General features: G+C 40.2%; 1 protein-coding gene across 5 annotated transcripts in view; it reads right to left on the reverse strand.

Annotated features, from left to right (window-relative positions):
• Positions 1–11,851: 11,851 nt before the first annotated feature.
• Positions 11,852–20,717, reverse strand: part of LOC120400031 (bifunctional protein GlmU-like) — a 124,280-nt gene continuing 115,414 nt past the window's right edge. For all 5 annotated transcript variants that reach the window (XM_039528389.1, XM_039528386.1, XM_039528385.1 and 2 more), the window contains 3 exons: positions 20,429–20,611; positions 16,349–16,594; positions 11,852–11,986 (listed from right to left, as the gene is read on the reverse strand). In XM_039528389.1, coding sequence (XP_039384323.1) covers positions 11,954–11,986; positions 16,349–16,594; positions 20,429–20,611 — 462 coding nt within the window. In that variant the 3' untranslated portion in view covers positions 11,852–11,953. The remainder of the gene's footprint in view (positions 11,987–16,348; positions 16,595–20,428; positions 20,612–20,717) is intronic.

The raw sequence follows: 20,717 nt of genomic DNA on the forward strand, positions 1-20,717 counted from the left end.
AAAGCAGCTATCAAATCCCCCCTCATTCTTCTCTTCTGCAGACTAAACAATCCCAGTTCCCTCAGCCTCTCCTCATAAGTCATGTGCTCCAGCCCCTAATCATTTTGTTGCCCTCCGCTGGACTCTCTCCAATTTATCCACATCCTTCTTGTAGTGTGGGGCCCAAAACTGGACACAGTACTCCAAATGAGGCCTCACCAGTGCTGAGTAGAGGGGAATGATTACATCCCTCGATCTGCTGGAAATGCCCCTACTTATACAACCCAAAATGCCATTAGCCTTCTTGGCAACAAGGGCACACTGTTGACTCATATTCAGCTTTTCGTCCACCGTAACCCCTAGGTCCTTTTCTGCAGAACTGCTACCCAGCCATTCGGTCCCTAGTCTGTAGCAGTGCATGGGATTCTTCCGTCCTAAGTGCAGGACTCTGCACTTGTCCTTGTTGAACCTCATCATATTTCTTTTGGCCCAATCCTCTAATTTGTCTAGGTCCCTCTGTATCCTATCCCTACCCTCCAGCGTATCAACCACTCCTCCCACTTTAGTGTCATCTGCAAACTTGCTAAGGGTGCAGTCCACACCATCCTCCAGATCGTTAATGAAGATATTGAACAACTATTAGCATACTAAGGAGGATGTTAAACAAGCAGGGCAATGATTTTACCTCTGTATATGGTGAGACCAACAATGGAAAAGTGCATCCAATCCTGGTGTTCACATTTTAAAGAGAATGTTGAGAAATTGGAAAGGATGCAGAAAAGAGCCAGAAAATGATTTGGGGGCTGGAGGAAATGCCTTAAAGTGTCCGATTTGAAGAGCTCAATCTGTTTAGTTTATCAAAGAGAAGATGGAGAGAGGTGACTTGATTACAGTGTATCCATACCGTCACGGTCAGAAAATACCACATACTAAAATACTCTTCAATATAGTGGAGAAAGGCAGAACAAGAACTGAAGCCAGAAAAATTCAAATTAGAAATAAGGCACAAATTTTTAACAATGCAGGTGATTAACTATTGGAACAAAATCCCAAGGGAAGTGGTGGCTTTTCCATCTCTTGATGTTTTCAAATCAAGATTGGATTCCTTTCTGGGAAATAGGCTTTAGCTAAATGCAAATAATTGGGCTCAGTACAGGGGTAACTGGGTGAAATTAATCATCTGGGTTATAAAGCAGGTCAGGCTAGGTTATCTAATGGTTCCTTCTGGCTTTAAACTCTAAGAATCTATCTATCTATCCATTGTGTTGCCCATTCACCTACCTTTGTTAGGTCCTCTGAAAGTTCTTCACAGTCTTCTTTGGTCTTGACAATCTGAAATAATTTTCATCTGCAAACCTTCACCACCTCGCTGTTCATGCTTTTTTTCGGTTAATTAGATAAACGTCTTAAACATCCCAATTCCTGCTACAAAATCTGGGTGCAAGCCCCGTTCACCTTTTGCCACGCTGAAGACTGATCATTTAACTCTTTGTTGTTCAGCTCTTAGCTAGTTGCTGATCCATGGCAGCACTTTACTTCTCACCCCAGGGGTGTTTTAATTTCCTTAATTCTTAATTGTTATTATTTACCCAGGGGTGGCTCCAGGCCCCAGCACGCCAAGCGCGTGCTTGGGGTGGCAAGCCACTGGCAGCGCTCTGCTGGTCGCCACGAGGGCGGCAGGCAGGCTGCCTTCGGCGGCTTGCCTGCGGAGGGTCCGCTGGTCCTGCGGCTTTGGCAGACCTCCCTCAGGCAAGCCGCCGAAGGCTGCCTGCCTGCCGTGCTTGGCGTGGCAAAATGCCTAGAGCCACCCCTGTATTTACCGGCATTGAAATAGTGCCTAGGGGCTCCCAATCATGGAGCAGGACCCCACTGTGCTAGGTGCTGTACAAACACAGAAGAAAAAGTCAATCTTTGCTACAATCTTTGTAGTTTACAATCTACAATGAGAGACAACAAGACACCTAGGTGTTTTATATTTCTATTTGTAACTATCATTTCAGCCAGCTTTCCTGGAACTTAAGTAAGTTTGGTTGGTCTGCATGACCCAGAGACTGCGTTGTGCCCACTGACAGAGGTAGGTGTATACGGATTACAGGAATCCCCTGGGTCTGGTATCTAAATACTGCTTCACCGAAGAACGCCATGCAAGGTCTCTAATGAAAGCCTGTGTCACACTGGTCATCGTAATCATCGTGCAACATATGTACAGATAATATGTAAAGAGGTATGTATATAGACTGAAAATTATTTTCTAAAGGTCTGTGACTTAGGGTTGGTCACCGGAAAAGTTGAGAGACAGGTTTCTTTCTGTCTGTCTGTCTACATGTAAATTGGGTAATGTATGTTTCACCTGAGCAGCCTGCTAATCAAGTGAATGCAAAGTCTCCAGGGGAGAGCCTCGACAGGAAAACACTGGCAGCGGGGTTATGCTTTTACAAGGGTAGACAATAGATTTTTTTTTTTTGGACTATAACTGTAGAGACAGAAACAACCTCTGGATTTTCCCACTGAAGTGGTAAGAGGGCAGCATCCTCTATGTATACACACAGTGTCCGGAGGGATGGCATGCCAGCAAATTAAGCACAAGGTTTTGACAGTGAAGGCAATTAACCACTGGAACAACTGACCCAGGGGTGCAGTGGATTTTTCCATCACTTGGAATCATTAACTCAAGGCTGGACGTCTTTCTGAAAAACACACTCACATTCAACCACAAGTTATTCAGCAGGATGCAGGGTGAAGTTCTAAGGCCCGTGCTATGCAGGAAGGTCAGAACAGATGCTCACAATAGTCACAAAAATCAGGATTTTTGTTATCTCCCCCGGGCCCAGTGGGGTGGTGGGGTTTGTCACAGCTTTGTTAGCAGTGTTTTGGGCAGTTCAAAGCATTGGATAAAGTGAGGTGGGCTTGATGGGGGTTGGTCATTTCACTGGTAAGGGTAAGGCCTTGCCAGTGGACACCTAATTAATGTTCACCCCATCAGAGTGCCCAGTTCCACCTAAGGATTAGGAGTGGGAGGGGAGACTTGTAGACTCGTGAGCTTGGGTTTCCAAAGATGATGACGCTGAGCTATCCAGAGGATGACGTGGTGCTGAAATTACAGGACGGCCCCTGGGACATTGCCTTGCAGATAGAAACTAAAAGCTCCACTCCCAGATTTAATTTCTGTTCATTATGAAAAGTCGCAGCAAGAATATGAGTGCAGTGTATTTAGTTTTAGCTGCCATCCGACATTGCTCTTCTATTCCACTATTTCATACCATGTATTTTGTTTAGCAGAGAATACTGGGCCAAATTCTTTTCTCAATTACACCACTGCAACTCTGGAGTAACTCCACTGAGTACAGTTACTTCAGATTTATACCGGTGTAACTAATCAGAAGCTGCCCCACTTACTTTACATTGGACGACAAACTATAGTTCACTTCAAACAGTGAAGTGCCTTCCTGGTTTAGGCAATTGACACCATGCATACAGCTGCAAATGATTGTAATAAGATTGCTCTATTTCTCCACTTGGATTGCAAACTACAGCTGATCCTCCCAAACCAGTCTGAAAGTCTTTCTTTGGTTTAGACTGGGAGAGAAGTCACTTTACACAGTAATCTTCCATAGTGCAGATAAGTCACCTGCTTCTAAAAACAATACCACAAACATAAAATACGATGAGGGAAGCCACTAGTGACATTCATTTCTGCTGCTACAGTTAACTGATAGAAATGTCAATATGGGCCTTAGTCCAAAAAAAAAAAAAAAAGAAAGAAAGAGAGAGAGAGAGAAGGAAATGAGAATCAGAAGGAATAGTGAAGCCGTATGAATCATTCAGAAGTATTTAAAAACAAGTTTCTCTGTATCAGATTCTACTGGTTTATGCCTACGTCACAAACCTGCACTAAGCGTATTCATAAATGATTTGTAAATTATATATATCTATATATGTTTCAGTTTAAAGCCTTTGAAAAATATTTTCTATCTAGTACTACAGTTTGGTCTACAAATCCCCGTCTTTTTCCCATTAAAATGCCTCCATTGTGTCTCTGTATTTACTGCCCTTCTTAAATATCACGGCATTGTGAGTAGCTGCCTCTATATCCATACAATAGGAAGAATCAAGAGCACATAGATAAACCAATGCTGTAAACTTTACACACTCAACAAGTCCTCTTTGTGGACAATTAGGGCCAAAAGATAAATATTGACACATTAGACTATTTTCTCAATTTGTTTTTGTTGATTGTCTGCACAATCTGATGGGGCAAAATTCCACTTTTCTGATATCTGAGCTTCTTGGCTAATAGAAACAAATAAAGTAAAGGCTTCTGTCCACAATGGGTTAGGAACATCTATTGTTGGGAAGCACTAATCGGATTAAATTGGCTCCTAGTTCTATTGCTGGGGGCTAACCCATTCCATAATTTTTCACATCTCAAGGGGATGTGTCATTGTTGCTTTTTCACTATTTAAATCTGATGGATAGAAAGAAATAAGTAAAGGCTTGAGATTACAGCAATGCCTGCTGCAATGTGAACAAAGACCAGGGAGGAGTGCAAACGCACAAATATAGAACACTGCCGTTAAACTCACTTCAGGGACAGAGCACCGGTTTTGTACCATGCATCTGAATCCCAATTTCATGGCTGGAATTTGTTAGTCACAAGGGCACATTAAGAAAATAAAAAAGAGTGAATATGTAAATAATACCGAAGCACCTTTTAAAAAAGCAACGTAGAAGCTACTGTTTGGCATGAATCATGATATGCTTCCCTCGGTGTATATTTGTAGAAATACCAGTTAAATACTGCTAATGAAGGAGAAAAGGTAAAAGGCTGTTTTCTATTTCAGGTTGTTTTCTATTAGCATTTTAATATGTATCCATTGCATTAGCCCCTTAAAAGAAACAAACACATTCATGCAAGTGACAATTTTAGTTAGTCAAAATAGACAGCCTTAAATAATGTCACTCCACACTACATTTGGACTGAAGCTTATGAGTCATGAGGTACATTTTTGCCTACAGTCTGATAATTTTCAAAGCTATTGGCAACCTGGGAATTTTCCTTCCTTATCACTAGGGCTCAGCTAACTTCACTAACACTAATCAGAGCTGGAATCATTCATTCAAGGATTGCATGATCATGTTTTTCTTTAGCAGTGACAGCTGCCTGAGCCACATTAGCAATGCAGATGAGTCAGCCTAATAGGTTAATGCAGAACACGCGAAAATTAGGTTTAATCCCCAGTGAAATAATCTAACATTTTCACATTTCTTGATGTTGGGATAGAGACATTGGTAGTGACTCAATTAGATGTAATGTAGATCAAAGCAAATTTACCTTCTGGCTGAACCTTCCCAATAGTTTAGATAGAAGAATATAAGGGTTCTTTACTAATTGGGGAATGGCTGTAGGGGAAATTATTTTAAAAGCATGTATAATGCAAGAATTGCTTTTCAGCCTTAAACCAAATAATTGCTGTATTTTACAAACTCCCGTGTACACAATTTAGCTGGATACCAATGTTTTGTGCCCGACACCTACAAACTTATCACTCTTTTCAGTGCAGTGCTTTTAAATGAAAACATTTGGAATTTTTAAAAAAAATAACTCTATTCATTTTTAATGTCCCATACTCAAATATCACCACTGGGGTTTGAAAGAGCTTGTATTATAAGGGAAGCATAAAGGAAAAAGACAGTGTGTTTCTATCTAATGTTTTCATTCTTGGGGAATAACATATCAAACAGCAATCTCTTTCAGTCATAAAGGAAAGGAAACAAAAAATTACATGCCCTCAGTTGCCAAATTATTTTTTGCCTTGACATCTTAATTCTTAATCCTTGTGTGTGGTCAAATCAGTCTACTATAGACAACCAATCAAGCAATTATTCCTAAATTATATTTGCCCAACTCACATTGATTGGTTATTCTTTTCTTATTGGGTAAGCTCATTAATTCTGAGCAGCTTGCTTATTATGCTTTCCACATCATTTTCTTTCTGAGCCTATCTACTCACACCAGCCTGCTGATGTTTCAAGATGCCATACAGAAAAAAGGCCTAGTGATCTATTGCATTGTCTCTTCCAGCAATTACAATTCACATTGCTGATTAACTTTGATGTGAAAACTAATGAGATAAGGCAAGTTATCAAGGCGGACCTGATCGTCATCTCATTTATACAGCATTTGCCATCGGTGAATGACAAAAACTAATGAAGATGTATCTGACAGCAGGCTGAGCTGAGACAGAATTTCGTTTCTCATCAGCAAGTGCTTTGCTTCTAATTCATCAGTCTATCTGAAACATGTTGAAATTAGCTTAATAATGAAAACACTTCATCTAAATGGACAAATGTTTACATTAAAATAACTACATGATAAATAGATGTTAAAGATTTTATGCCATCTTGAGTCTAAACAATAGAGTAAAAATATGTTCTAATATTCACTAAATCATTCCTATGAAAATTCAATATATGCTATTATACTCATAACTGAATGTTCCCCTATTTATGGTTTAACAAATGGCGTCAGATTGTTGTTGTTTTTAAATTTACTGTTAGGACAGCAATAATTTACTTCCATGAGATGGTAGTAAGGAGAGAAACAGAAGTAGATGCTGGTTAAAGTTGATGAGAATTGTTCACACAGTGTTTCTCAATAAACTATTAAAAAAATAAAAACATACCTTAGAACCATAACATTCCCAGATGTACATTTTTGCCACTCTTGTAAATTAAAGAAGCATATGCTAACATATACTGTGCCCTAAGAACAAATTTGAAAGATGTACAAAAAGTATCTATATTTCTCCAGACACTAAAACAGAAGGACACACTGCAACTCACATAAATACATCAAAATTTCTTCACCAAGGTACTGTGTCCAAAAAGTTTAATATAATGACACAGTCTAGTTTAGAATTGTTCCTGATGAAATATAAAGGCAGACGGAATAAGTCCCGTTTGTCAATATTGTGATTTCAATATATTTATTTCTGAGAGAATATTTCATATTTGTGGTGAACATTTCCAAATGTTTACAATATGCCTAAATATGATTCCAATATGCTTTTGTATCTGGAACAAAATATTCTCTAATACAGTGGTTTTCAACCTTTTTTCATTTGTGGACCCCTCAAAAATTTCACATGGAGGTGCAGACCCCTTTGGAAATCTAAGACATAGTCTGCAGACCCCCAGGGGCCCACGGACCACAGGTTGAAAATCACATGAGATTAAAGGTACCTTTTATTATAATAGAAAAACGAATGTTTCTTTAAAGCAGAATTTTGCCAGAACTGTGAGACTATCTTTTTTTTACAAAGTTTTTGGTTTTTTTAAATAAATCATGAATGCCTGAATAACAAATACAGCTGGTAAAAGAGCCTTCTCCATTACTGTGATTTTTTCCTCCTCTGTAATAAACATATTGATAGTCTATACTGCTGTCTACTCAAGCAAAATAAATTTTTAATACCTGAGTAACATCAATTTCAGCAAGTGAGAGAAAGAAGCAATTCTAAGTGATTAACAGTTAACATACAGTGACATCAAAAATCACAGTAATTCCCAGAAAAGCTTCATGAGATTAAAATAAATAAATAAAAATGAAAAAATGAGCCCCAAATCATGATGGGATTACTAAAATCAGATCAGTGAATCACTTTTAGTGCAGTGGTTTCTGAAGTTGACAAAAAGTTAAGAACACTGACTGTTGTTGTGACTTTGGTATAAAACCTGGAGGATTCTTATTATTTTTAGAGTGTCAGTTCTAGACAATTTTTGTTTTATCAATCTGGTCAAGACATACTTTACCAGCTTTCCTTCCTCATATTTTAAGGACATCTGCGATCCAAAACTGAAACACAAGGAAGACATGTTGACATTGTTTTTCAAGATTAGCCCAAAGTACCTACATCCTGAGATAGTTAAAGGAAAAAAACCTGTTTTATAGCCGTGGCAGCAAATTGCTATTTCAGCGCTGGATTAAATGTAAAAGCTCTTCACAGAATTGAAGATGAATCTATATATTAGAAGAAAAACCAGCAACATACTTGTTCAAGAGCTAAAGGCACAAGTGGAAAGTTGACTTCAAAGATTTTTTTAATAGTCTGATAAGTTTATAAAATCAGTCAAGATGTAAAGAGAAGATTGCATTACCTTATTCCCACTACACACAGAAGCATAATGCTAACCCAGGGATTATTTTGGTTGAGTAATAGAATTAAACAAGGCTGCAACAATGAATACAGTCCATTAAATGAAATGACTGCAACTACTTTTCCTCACCCACCCTCAGAAAACAAAGAAGTATGTTTTCCATTTCACCATCTTTCTTTACACTCAGTGAGAACATTTTGTCCCACCTAGATTTTTCTTTTATTTCCTATTTTAACTCTTTTGCACAAATATGCAAACACATTCGCCCCACCTTTGTAACAAGCATTTTCACTAGAACTATCCAAATGCTAAATACAATGGTCAGGATGTTAGTATTTTTCCTTAAATGTATACCTAATAGATCCTTGTGTTCTGATGGTCCCAATCTTTTCTATTCGGGGATAGATAGATAGATAGATAGATAGATAGATAGATAGATAGATAGATAGATAGATAGATAGATAGATATTCCCCTCCCTCTGCTCCCTGTCTCCATTCTTTATCTCTCCAGTCTATTTTAATAAATAACTATAGGCAGCTAAAGGATTTGTTCATTCCAAAGAGTTTCCCCTTCACATTTCTCAGAGGTTCAGCTCAAGGAGACACCATGATAATAAGGGTGACTTGGGATCTCTACTTTACAATGTCATTGCGAGCTAGTTTTTAAAATGAAAAATATGTACATTATACCTAAAAGCATTACAAGGTTACAGTTTCTTTAACTCTAAGCATCTTTAATGCTGGTGAAAAGGCAGCAATGGTATACTGAAGACAAGCTACAGGGGGGGAATAGGGAGAGAAATCTTTTCTGAAATATACATTTTATTTTTGTGAGTGATCATTATATTCATTTGATTTATGATTAGGATTAATCCTCAGCTACCACAATTATTTTTTCTTATGGCTTTTCCTAATTAACTTCTAATTTTCCTGCTAGCTCTTTTTTTTTCTTTAATGCCAAGCACTTTACTGTCTGATTTTAAGGCCAGATAACCAATCATTAATGACCAATGTTATGTTTCTTCCTCAGAAATGTATTAAAACAAAAGTTCATGCCCCATTCACTATCCAAAAACCTGATTCTAAGTTTCTAACCAGCCAGTATTTTTAGACTTGTCACTGAACTTGGATTTCCTATTACTTGCTGAAAACTATTATGGATTGCACTATTGTCTGGAATCCAAAAAATAAAAATCACTATAGATTAATACACGTCGTGCTGGTTTCATTGAAGAATTGAACTTTGTCATTATATTTAGACCTTTCTAAAAACTATGGAAGATTAATCTTTAAAGTCCTATTTAAAATGGCACTTAGCTGAGAGTTAGACATGAAACTGTAGCTATATCTTAATTTTAATATATGTCCTCTATTTTTGAGTAGCTCACAGCAAATTACATTATTAAATGCCTGTTTGAGACTAGTTGCTAAACTGCTATTCCAGTGTTATCCTAGAATTTGTTAATAGCAGCTGTTTCAAAAAAATTATTAAGCGATAATGAAAAAAAAATGCCTGCTTTGAATTTATATATGTTTCAGCAGAGAATAATGTTTTATTTAAAATAGTTACTCTGTGCCTTTTGATTTGGAGTTTAAAGTAAATAATATTTGTACATCTAAAACATACTCAAGACAAATGAAAAGCCTCTAGATGCTTTTGTATGAGATGCTGAAGAGCTCTACAAACTTAAAAGCACAACCTCAATTAAGCTCATCTTCATCTGGAAAAAAAAATTAGCAACTGAAAGCTGACTATATTAGATAATGCACACTTGCAGAAGAGCATTCTCTTAGCAAAAAATTCTTGATAACCACCCTAAAGCTGGCCTGAGAGTTGCTTAATGCTAATTTTGTTTGAAACTGTTTAACTAACTATGAATAGATATCCATATTCAACAAAGACATAATTAATGGCAACCTTTTCTTCTGCTTAGAAAACATCATAACAAGCAGAAAAGTACAAAAAGATTTCTATAGTAACTAATTTAAGGACAAAGGGTTGACCTCTAGCATTTCATTAAATAAACTGAGTGAATAAAAGAAGACTGACAGTATTCATCCCTGTTCAATTCAAGCAGCCAATTTCAAAATGCAAATCATAATCTGCAGATGTTGGAGCCTGATATATTTTTTAAAAATATCGTTTGTTCAATTTAAGAACATCAGAGATTTGAATTTTAAAGAAAAATCAAAACCAATTTTAGGCTTCAGTTTTAGGCAAAGAGCGAATTTATTGATGGTACAGAAAAGGTCTCTAGGTAAGCGGTTTGGGTTTTTTCCCTCCCCCTTCAAATGTTTAAAACCATTCTTGTAAACCATTCATTTGATATATTATTTCCAAAACCTTTTCATGGAGAAATTATATTAAGAAGCAGATTATTCCTGATTATCAGACCAAGTACGTGTCATCGTATTTATACCCTGGTATTTGCCGGATGATAAAAGCAACAGTCAAATTCAGAGACATCTACTTCAGAGATGCCATAATAAACTTTGCATTACATTCACAGTGTACTTTATACACACCTAAAATTAAATCTAATGCTACACCATCAGTAGGAAACACCAGTTCACCAAGCCAAGAGAATCCTACATTGCCCCTATCTAAAACCACTAGATTATTTTAAATATACTCCGGACGGATAAAGTGGAGGCACACAGAGTACTTGATCTCATGGGGAGGTAGCAAGCAGGCTATATCGCTCTCTGTTAGGCTGTGTGCAGAGCAGAAGGTTGGGGGAAAGCTACTTGCCAAGGCTCTGCACTCTAAGTGCCACCAGAGGAGCTGTAGGGGAGGGGAGATCGTGAAAGAAAATATAAGCGACATCAAATCAGGATGCAAAGAAGCAAGTTTTCGGGGGGTGAGGGGATTGTTTTTATTCAGGGGCAGATCCTGCCACTCTTCCTCCTGCAGACCATGGGGGCTACTCAGGGAGGAAGGTGCTTGTCCCAGGAGTGAGGGGATCAGAATCTGGCCCTTAGTGTTTTGAATGCTGGTGTTTCTATCTATCTATCGTCGTTACACTTCCCGGGGCAGGTAAGGAACGATGTTGGCATCAGCATGAAAGTTGCTTTGCAGACATCTGTGGAAGGAATGAAGGGACTGCGGGTCCCTCCTTCAAAGCGCTGAGGCCAAGATCCCATTGGGACTTTGGAGCCTAAATACCTTTGAGGGTCTGGGCCTTAGTTCCTCCTGGGAAGGGCTGAGTGTCCACCTGATTCAATGGAAGTTGAAGTTGCTTAACACCTGTGCGAGCCCTGGGTTCTTCACTTAAAGAAGGGATGGATCTGATGTTCAAATGGGTCTCTTCCATCTCTAGCGTCTTTGCTGCTGCCTGGTAAACCCCACTGGAGGCTCTCCAGCAGGAGGGTAGCAATACGGCATCACTAAGTAAGAGAGGGAGGTTTAACGATGAACTCGGGATTCCAAATGGCCCAGGCCCCGAACCTGAGATCGGTGGGGCTTTGTGCAGGTTGCAAGAGTCTTTCCACATAGATCAGCTTGCAGGACCGGGGCCCAAGACAGCAGAAGCAAAGCACTCGGGTTCCAGGGGTCTCCATCCTTCACAAAGTGGTACCTAGGCCCAGATCCTGAAAGGTATTACGGCTCCTAACTGCCATGGAAAGCAATGAAATGTAGGAGCCTACATCCCTGGAAGAATGTGGTCCCTAGCCTCCCATATGAGCTCCTAAGCAGAACAGAATAGGAGGTGGATGCCGAGAAAAGAACATCTTTATTGTTGACACCAAAACACAACTGCACACTTTCGATGATGACACCCCAGTCCCAAAGCAAGTTATTTTCTCTTTGGAGCATTTACAATTCGGGTGACATGGTCCACGATGCATACTGGAAAGAGAGAAAAACATAAGATAAAAGTATGTGTATTTATCTGTCCAATGTAAAACAGTATCTCAAGGGTCTTTTATTTTCTTGGGATTTTGGGTCTGGGGAATGGCATATGGAGGGCATTTTTTGGTAGATGATGAGTGGTTGCAATCTTTTTGGTAGAGATGACTAAGGTCCCAGTTCATCAAAACACTTAAATGTACACTTAACCTTAACACTGATTCAATGTGACTTAAGCATCTACTGAAATGCATTGTTAGGTATGCACTTAAAATTAAGCACATGCGGAAATATTTTGCTGAATATGGTCTTAGTTTTAAAGAAGGCAAGTCCAATATATCTAGGATTTTCCCTTACATTTATACATTTTTAATAACAGCATTTTAAAGCTACAGGATAGGTGCTTTCCACAGATATGGAGAAATTAAAAAAAACAATTAAAGGTATAAAAATAAAACTAATAGAAAAAATTCCTCTTCTAAATATAAAAATCTAGAAATTGTTATGAAATGAAAAACTAACAGTAGAAAAAGGTTGCAGGTACTAAACCATAAGGAGTACAATGTACAATAATGCACAAAAAATAAGGAAAGGAAAATCCTTTTTAAAACTGTTTTTCTGCTTTTGAGTATATTCAATATTAATATTTAGACCCTCAGATGGAAACCCGGGCCCCATTAAAATCAATGGGAGCTTTGCCATTGGCTATAATGGGCCAGGATTTTGCCCTCAGTAGCTGGTAATTTCATTCTGTCTTAAATAAAGAGATGTCCATTAATTAATGCCTAACTATGACAGAAAACAACACATGACACCAACCAGAACATTCAATTAATTGTGATTACTATTTACTGAAATGTTTTAGTCATTCATGATCTCAAACAGACAATTAAAATAATTTAAAATATTATTGGGGAAATGAAGGCAAAATACATTGTGGCTGCCTGTAAATATCATTGCCCAGGTAAGGGCAAATGAACAGCCAATTTACCTGAGGTATGTCACCTCTATTTTGCTTAAATTAAACATTTTAAATATTTCTTAAACTAGTTCAGTTAAGCTTCCTAATGGATCAGCATATACTTATTATTTCAGTATTTACCCACAGCCCACCACAATGCTAGGCTTCACCAAGAACAATTACAGCCCATGGTTTTTCTATCTTTGCCAAGTACCCTGCAACCATCATACGTAAACAGACCCTGCAGATGTCTCAGGGCAAAATAAATGACTTCCGGATGTTAAGAAAAATAAATGAATTCATTCATTCATGCAAAAGTGAAGGGCGCATTGTCTTCATCCTTAAAAAAACACAACACCCTATGTATCTTAAGGTATCAATGAACAACAAATTCATTCTATTATGACACAAGAAATCTAAAACAGACTAGACTGTAAAACAAATTCATTTTCATTTCTCCATACTCAGATAAACGTTCTAATTTCTTATTAACTCCCCTGACAATATAATTTTTGAAAGTATCTTTATGGTCAATTAGAATTCAAACCACCCACAAACATTTTTTTCTGGTGCTTTAGCAGTTTAGTCTAACTTCTCAGATTAAGATGGTTTCCTTAGCTTTATCCTCTTCCGTAACAATGTGTGTACAATGCATCTTTAGAACGTATTTTAAGGCAGACTGCAGATGCAGATAATCTCTGTATTCCTGCATTAAAACAGAAAATGTGGTGCTCTTTGTAAAGGGAACAGGAATAACTATTTAAACAAAAACCCAGCCTCTCATTTCCACTTTTCCTTTAAAAAAAAAAAAAGAGCAGATTAGAATATAAGCTTGGAAACGCTGACTGAATGCTGGACTCTAACTGGAATCTACAATTCAGAATCAGGCAGCAAACAAGGACTAATGGAATCCAGTGGTCTGGCTCACTCCCCTCCTATTGTAAAACCCACCCCAGGAACTGAAGGGGGAAGAAATCGCTGCATGATTTCCTCACATTCTTCTGCTAGGTGACAGAAGAGGCCATGGGCCCAACTCCCCCAAACCTGCATATCCCCTGAGATCCATGGTGACCCCCAGGGAATCAATAACCATTCACAGGCATCGCCTCAGCCACGTATCCATGGTGTCCCCACCCTTCTCCAGCAAAGGGATTCATGCTACCAGGGATTATTCCTAACGACATAATCTCCAGGATGCCGATGGGAGTGTCTCTATCCCTACAGTGTGGACTGTATTATATTTCCTGAGGAACCTCTGTAGGGCATAGGGTTAAGGGGGAGTGAGATGTGTGGTCCCCTCAGCCCTACCCATTCTCACCCCAAACCAGCTCTCTGTGGGGCCTGGGAGAACAGCAAATTGACTTCAGTAGGGACTCATCGAGCAAACAGGCGAGCAGGGTTTGGGCTCCCGTTCAACAAACCACCCTCCTTTGCCATTGCACTTGCATACATACCTCAAATGAAACGACTTGGCTGAATTGGTACCTGGGTCCCGAGGGCCTGATCCTGAGAGGTGCTGAGCACCTGCAACTGTCACTGGAGTCAGGTCTCCCATATGGACACCCCCAGAAAGGGACACACACGAGCCGATAAAAGTCAAATGACCAATTCTGCCACTCCCGCTCCTGACTCCAAGAGGAGTCGTACTGAAACCAATCGAGCTATTTTTGAGGCAGGCGCTACTCAGCATGGATAAAGGGGGCAGACTCCATTCCATCTACTTTTATACTGGTCAGTTCTTTGGAAGAATGAATAAAACAAGAATTCAAAGCTCAGCCCGACCGCTTGGCCATCAAGGATTTATTTTATTTCGTAGCTCACCAGTTAAGGGCCTGACCGTGCAAACACTTGGGGTCTGATTCTCATTTACACAAAGTGCCTTTTACACCACACTGGTAATGTAAATGGACCTTAAAGGGGATGGTTGTACAGCACCTAACACTGTGCAGCCCCAATCCCAACTGGGGACTTTGGACACAATATTATTATCATGATTGTAAATCAGAATCTGGCCCTTACTATAGTCCGGGTGGACTCCATTCAGTAGGGCTTTAAGATTTAGAACCTATTATAGCAGGTCTTCATTATATATCCCTCTTTCATAAAGTTTGTTCTCTCCCACACTTCCACACCCCCATATAACATCACACACCACCCATTACTTCCAACCTATTATAATTCCCCATTGGACAACCTATCTTGAACCAAAAATGTAGCAGGTAAACAAAACTGTGTTAAGATTTCCAATATATTTACCCCTGGTTAATTCTTTTAATCAAAGTTTTCCCCACAAAAACCAGCAAAACATATTGATGCTGAAGCTGAAGGTAAATTTATATGTGAAAGACGCAATCTGTTTGTACCAGTATAATTCAAATGGTTTTAATCAGGGAACGTCACAGTGAATTTAGTTGGAAGGGAAACACTTTAAAGCAAAAATAACTTGGAAAGATTAGCTGTGTTTGGGGAGGGTTGTCATTCCAGCCAAACAGATTCAGATATTAACATTTCTGCATTCTACTAAGTGCAACAGACAGGAAACAATCAACAGGTACCATCATGAAACAATGCACAGAGCATGTCCAGTATTAATATTAGACTCCTACTACCACCAACTATTCTTAAATCAAAGGAACTCTTTAGAAAAACAAACCCAAACTATGCACCACAAATTAATTCCGATCACATCTTTAAATCCATTTCGAGCCAAGCCAGAAGTCCACCCCTTCCGTCAGCTGTTGACTTTCTAAGTGTCCCAGACAGCTGCATGTCTGTCTATAGCTCCCTGAAATGACTTGTCTTGCCCAGATTTCTTAAGACTGCTGACTTCTAATAGCACTCCCTGACAAAGGCTCCACTTTGAGGAGGAGATATGCTAGGCTGCCAGCCAGGATGCTGCAGAGTTCAGGGGCCAGGACCAGGCAGTGCAATCGTCCCTGACTGCCTCTTTAAAACCATGTCACGCTCATGTGACAACTGCTCCTCTGTGCTTGTTTGAACTGTCCCTCCCAATTAGTGGTAATAAGTGACTCTGTAAAGATGAGCAAACATAGTGCATTCATTAGCCCTCGCCAGCCCCCACCGCCCCCTCCTTCCTGGCCAATCAGTCCCAGAAAATCCCCAGGGCACAACTCAGTTAATACTTGGAGGAAGCTAAACACATCTTGTTTGGAGTGAACAAGTGCTGGCAAAAGGCAAATTAATGACAAGTCATTTGAAGAGTTTGCCTGAAATTATTTTATTCTGTCCACCCACTGAAGAATTGATTATTCTCTGCGTGAAAATATGTCTGAATCAATAAGCTAAACGCTAAGAGAAAGGAAGGCATGCTCCAACCCCATTTATTTAATCCACTTTTTTTGAGGCATGTCACATAATTTACAGGGCAGAAATTACTAAACCTTTTCAGAGCGAGAACTAATGACAAGTTCTGGGAAACCTGTGCGATCATCCATCTCCCGGGTGAACTGCAGGCCCGTGCATTCGCCGATCACTATCTCAGCTGTAGTGAAGACTTCCAAGTCACTTATAACGTGCCCTCCGACAGTCTTCCCATCCTTATCAGACAGGCAGATGTGGAGATGAGGTGCTTTGTTCAGGGTTCCCACCAAGGAGACGATTTCAAACCTCTCATTTAGATGAATAATCTAACAATTAAAACAGCAGAACTGGACGTCAGTTGCCAATAAGGTGTACGTTGCTTTATTCACATTCCGGTATCAAGGACATCTCAATAGGCAGACACACATTCATTCTAGAATCTTAAGGAATAAAGGATAACATTTTTCACAAGCACCTAAATGACATGGGCCCCCAAGTCCCCTATTCAGTAATGACTTAGGCATTTAGAACCAGATTTTAAAAGGTATTTAGAGACATAAAAATGCAAATAAGTGCCTAGTGGGATTTTCAAAAGTGCCTAGGCACCTAACTCCCATTGAAATCAATAGGAAATCAATGAGACTTAGGTGCCTAGGGTGCATATCCTCAAAGGATTCAAGTGCCTAAATACTTTTGAGAATCGGGACCCTAGATGCTTTTGAAAATCCCACTAGGTGCCTATTTGCCATCTAAATACCTTAAAATATCTGGCCCTTAAGAGCCAAGTCCCATTGACTTTCAATCACCAATGTTACTTAGTTGCTTTTGAAAATTTTACCCAAAGGTCCTACATGTTCAAAACTGATTTGGTGTGCCTCACTTGAGACACTTTAAAGGAGTCTGGTTTCCAGAAAGGGCTGAGCACCCACTCTCTGAGAATCAGGCCCCTTTAGAAGACCCCAAAGTGGACATCCAAAAATGGAGACACCTCAGTTTACTAGTCACTTTTGGAAAGGCAGGCCAGTATAGCTAACAGAAGCTCTACTGGTATATATTCAAACCATTTGAAATAACCACCTGAAAAAGAGTATTGAGAGTTACTTTGGGCCAGATTATCATAATGGGGAGACAATAGGTGAGTAACCATGCATGCAAATAGGTAGTGTGGTATACAGATATAGGGGTTTGTGAGTGCAACAGATATGTAAGCAATTTAGCAGGCACCGCTGTTGGCTTTGCTTAGAAAATCCAGGCCTTCATGTTTCAGCTCCACTAGCAGTCAGGTACGTCACCCCTGGGGAAGATGAATGAGTGGGGGAATGTGTGGAGTGGTAATGCTAGAGAGAAGCGTAGTGCGTTAGAATTCTTTCTGTGGCAGCACTCATCATTGTCGGGGAAAATCACTAGAATGTTGGAATTCAGCTGCCAGAAGTGGAGTGACATGGGAACAGTATCTTGTTTTCCTTTGACCTGCCAGCTTGACAAGTACTCGGACTCTTTGGATTACTCAAGCCTAGACCTGGCATAATTCCAGGTATGCGTTACAATTTGCAATCACAAAATGCCTTCGATACAAAGAATTCAAAATGCTTCACAGACATCACTGAATTACTGGAAGCCTCCCAGCAACACGGGGAGGTGGGGAAGCCCGGAGATTCCCATTTTACACCCAAGGAACCTGAGGGCCAGAGGGGTTCTAACTTATTCAAGATCACACAGGAAACAGAGTGACCAGGCCTCAGCACCACGTCTTAACAAGTCCATTCTTCCTCAGAGATATAGTCGCCTCTTTGCCACTGGTTTGTCATTTCTGGGTGCTTTGGGGGATAGAAAGTGACAGGTGAGTAATCTGTGAGGTACCCCTTTGAAAATCTTCTGCATACTCCACAGAACCCTGAATTTTCTAGGACATGAAACCCTTTTGCCCTCCAGACTCTTTCTTGCAGCTGTCATTCGTGTTTGAGGAGGGTGGATGGGAAACCTTTGGAAAACATCTACGTCACTCTTACATTGTCAAAAGGAATCACAGTTGAAGGACAAAAGACACATCCCCTGCCCCAGAAGCGCCTGTGTAGTACTGCTAGTCGTTCATGGGCAAGAGAGCCAAGGAGTGGGAATTATAGCAGGTCTCCTGAATAGAAATGCAGAGAACTACCATTAAAATACCAACCTGGCAATCTTTAGGGTTCTTGTAAATAGCTTCTGTTGCAACTGTAACTTAGATGGAAACAAAGGAGCATTCCCAGCTTGTTCAAACACCAAGATTTTAATCATTATTCACATATATTCTCTGTTTATCTTGCCAACAAAGGAACTTTTCAGCAACATGGGGAAGATGCTGTTCAACATATGTTCACTCTTACGGGAAACGGGGTCTTGGAAGAGTTTGTTGCCACTACATGGACATTATATACACGTGTTTATGCGCGCACACACGTGCACACACAGCTCAAATTTGAGAAACTCACTAATGATTTTGGGTACTTCTGCTTCTGAATGCTCCACCTTCGACTTACCTCAAAGGGGTCTGATTTTTAACGGACTGGTGCCCGGCACTTTCTGGAAATCAAGCCCCATTAATGGGCACCAAGTGGGGTCCCTCAAATACCGAGACACTCAAAATCACTAGCCACTTTTAAGTAGGCTTGTACATTCATCTCTTCCAGTAGATGTATTAACAAAGGGGAAGCCCACATGACTCAGACCTGGCTTGGAAATAATGCACAATTGTTGTATAATCCCCAACTTTTACATTGATTTTTCCTTGATTCCATGTAGTGTAAAACTCCCACAGTGACACAGTCCTGGAGCAAATATGTTAGATTCCAGGAAAGGGGAAGCTCTCACTGATTTAAAAAAAAATACCAAACTCTCACTCACTGTGATCTCTCCTTTATACAATAAACAGCAGGGATTTTATGTTTTTAAACAAATCTAGAAAAAGAAGCATTTTTAATGATCAATTATCGTTATTTTTATTATGAATAATAATATACAGACACTTTGGCTTCTACTCCCTCTGCAAGGGTATGTCTACACCACAGTTAAAAACCCATGGCTGGCCCGTGCCAGCTGACTTGGGCTAGCAGGGCTCAGGCTAAGGGACTGTTTAATTGCAGTGTAGATATTCCGGCTAGGGCTGGAGCCTGTGCTCCGGGATCCTCCCCCCTCATGGCGTCCCACAACGCAGGCTCCAGCCCAAGCTGACTCGGGCTGGCTGTGGGTTTTTAACTGCAGTGCAGACATATCCCGAGTGACCTGGGTAAGTCACTTCCCCTCTCTGTGCCTCCATGTTGCCTCCCATTCTTTGTCTCTCTATTTAGACTGCAAACTCCTCAGGGCAGAGACTGTCTCTTCTGATGTGCTTGTACAGCTCCCAGCACAACGTGGCCCTGATCTCGCTTGGGACCTCTAGCTACTGCGGTAATAATGACAATAATAACTTCAGACTCTCATTGACTTGAATGGACTTTGGGGCAGGCCAGAAGTGAAAACATGTGTATTGCCTAAGGCCCCATCTCAGGAAGCCAGCCAGTGGGTCCTGTTGCCAAGGGCATTTCCTTTACCTTCAAGGAGCCAGAGGTGGAACAGAAAAAGCCCATCCCATGCAGCCACTGCTGGTTGCAGGTTTTCTGGCTGGTACCTCTGTTCAGTGGCCTGACAGGACTTGGCTCATAGCTCTGAAGGGAGAGCCCAGCAATCTCGGCCACGAAGATGCTCCCCCCTTCTATAAATACTAACAGGAAGACATTTTATTGTTGACATAAGCCCGTGAATGGACCCAGACACATGATCAAAATGCCTAGTTATAGTTTAAGAAATATCCTTGAATATTGAACTAGTACCATCTAATTTACCTCAATGCTTAATTAAACACACAGCAATAAAGATAACACACTTACTGAGAAAATATGGTTGATGGGCTATGGCCAGACATACAACAGAACAGATTTAGAGATCTGCTTGCCTCTCAGCACCGAGGGCCTGATCCTCAGCTGCATCGACTTGAGTGGAGCTATGCCAGTTTACACCTGCTGAACATCTGGCCCTTCATCTTCGCCGTGAGTGAATCGGGAACGGAACACATCTCCAGGAAAGCTCTGTGCACACACCAATTTATGCATATGCATTGCTAAGACATCACTACATGTGTCAGGTACCTGATTAGTATTCGAAGCAGTGGCGTTGGCCAGTCTCAGCGTTGCTTTGGTGATGCTTCCCACACAAGTCATGACAAATGGAGCTTTTAGCTTCTTATCTTCTACAAATTGTAACAAAGAGGTGACAATGTCTTCCCCAGGCCCCAGACGGAGGGCATAAACAGAAAAGGCACTAGGTCCAGCCTGTGTAGAAGAGAAGTTTACAATGGTAATAGCTCGTACTTGACTTCCTTAATAAATCTATCCTTTATAGCCTACTTTCAGTGGGTCAGCAGAGTATCTCAGAATA

This window comes from Mauremys reevesii, linkage group 3 (genome assembly GCF_016161935.1).
Source record: "Mauremys reevesii isolate NIE-2019 linkage group 3, ASM1616193v1, whole genome shotgun sequence".
Lineage (NCBI taxonomy): Eukaryota > Metazoa > Chordata > Testudines > Geoemydidae > Mauremys > Mauremys reevesii.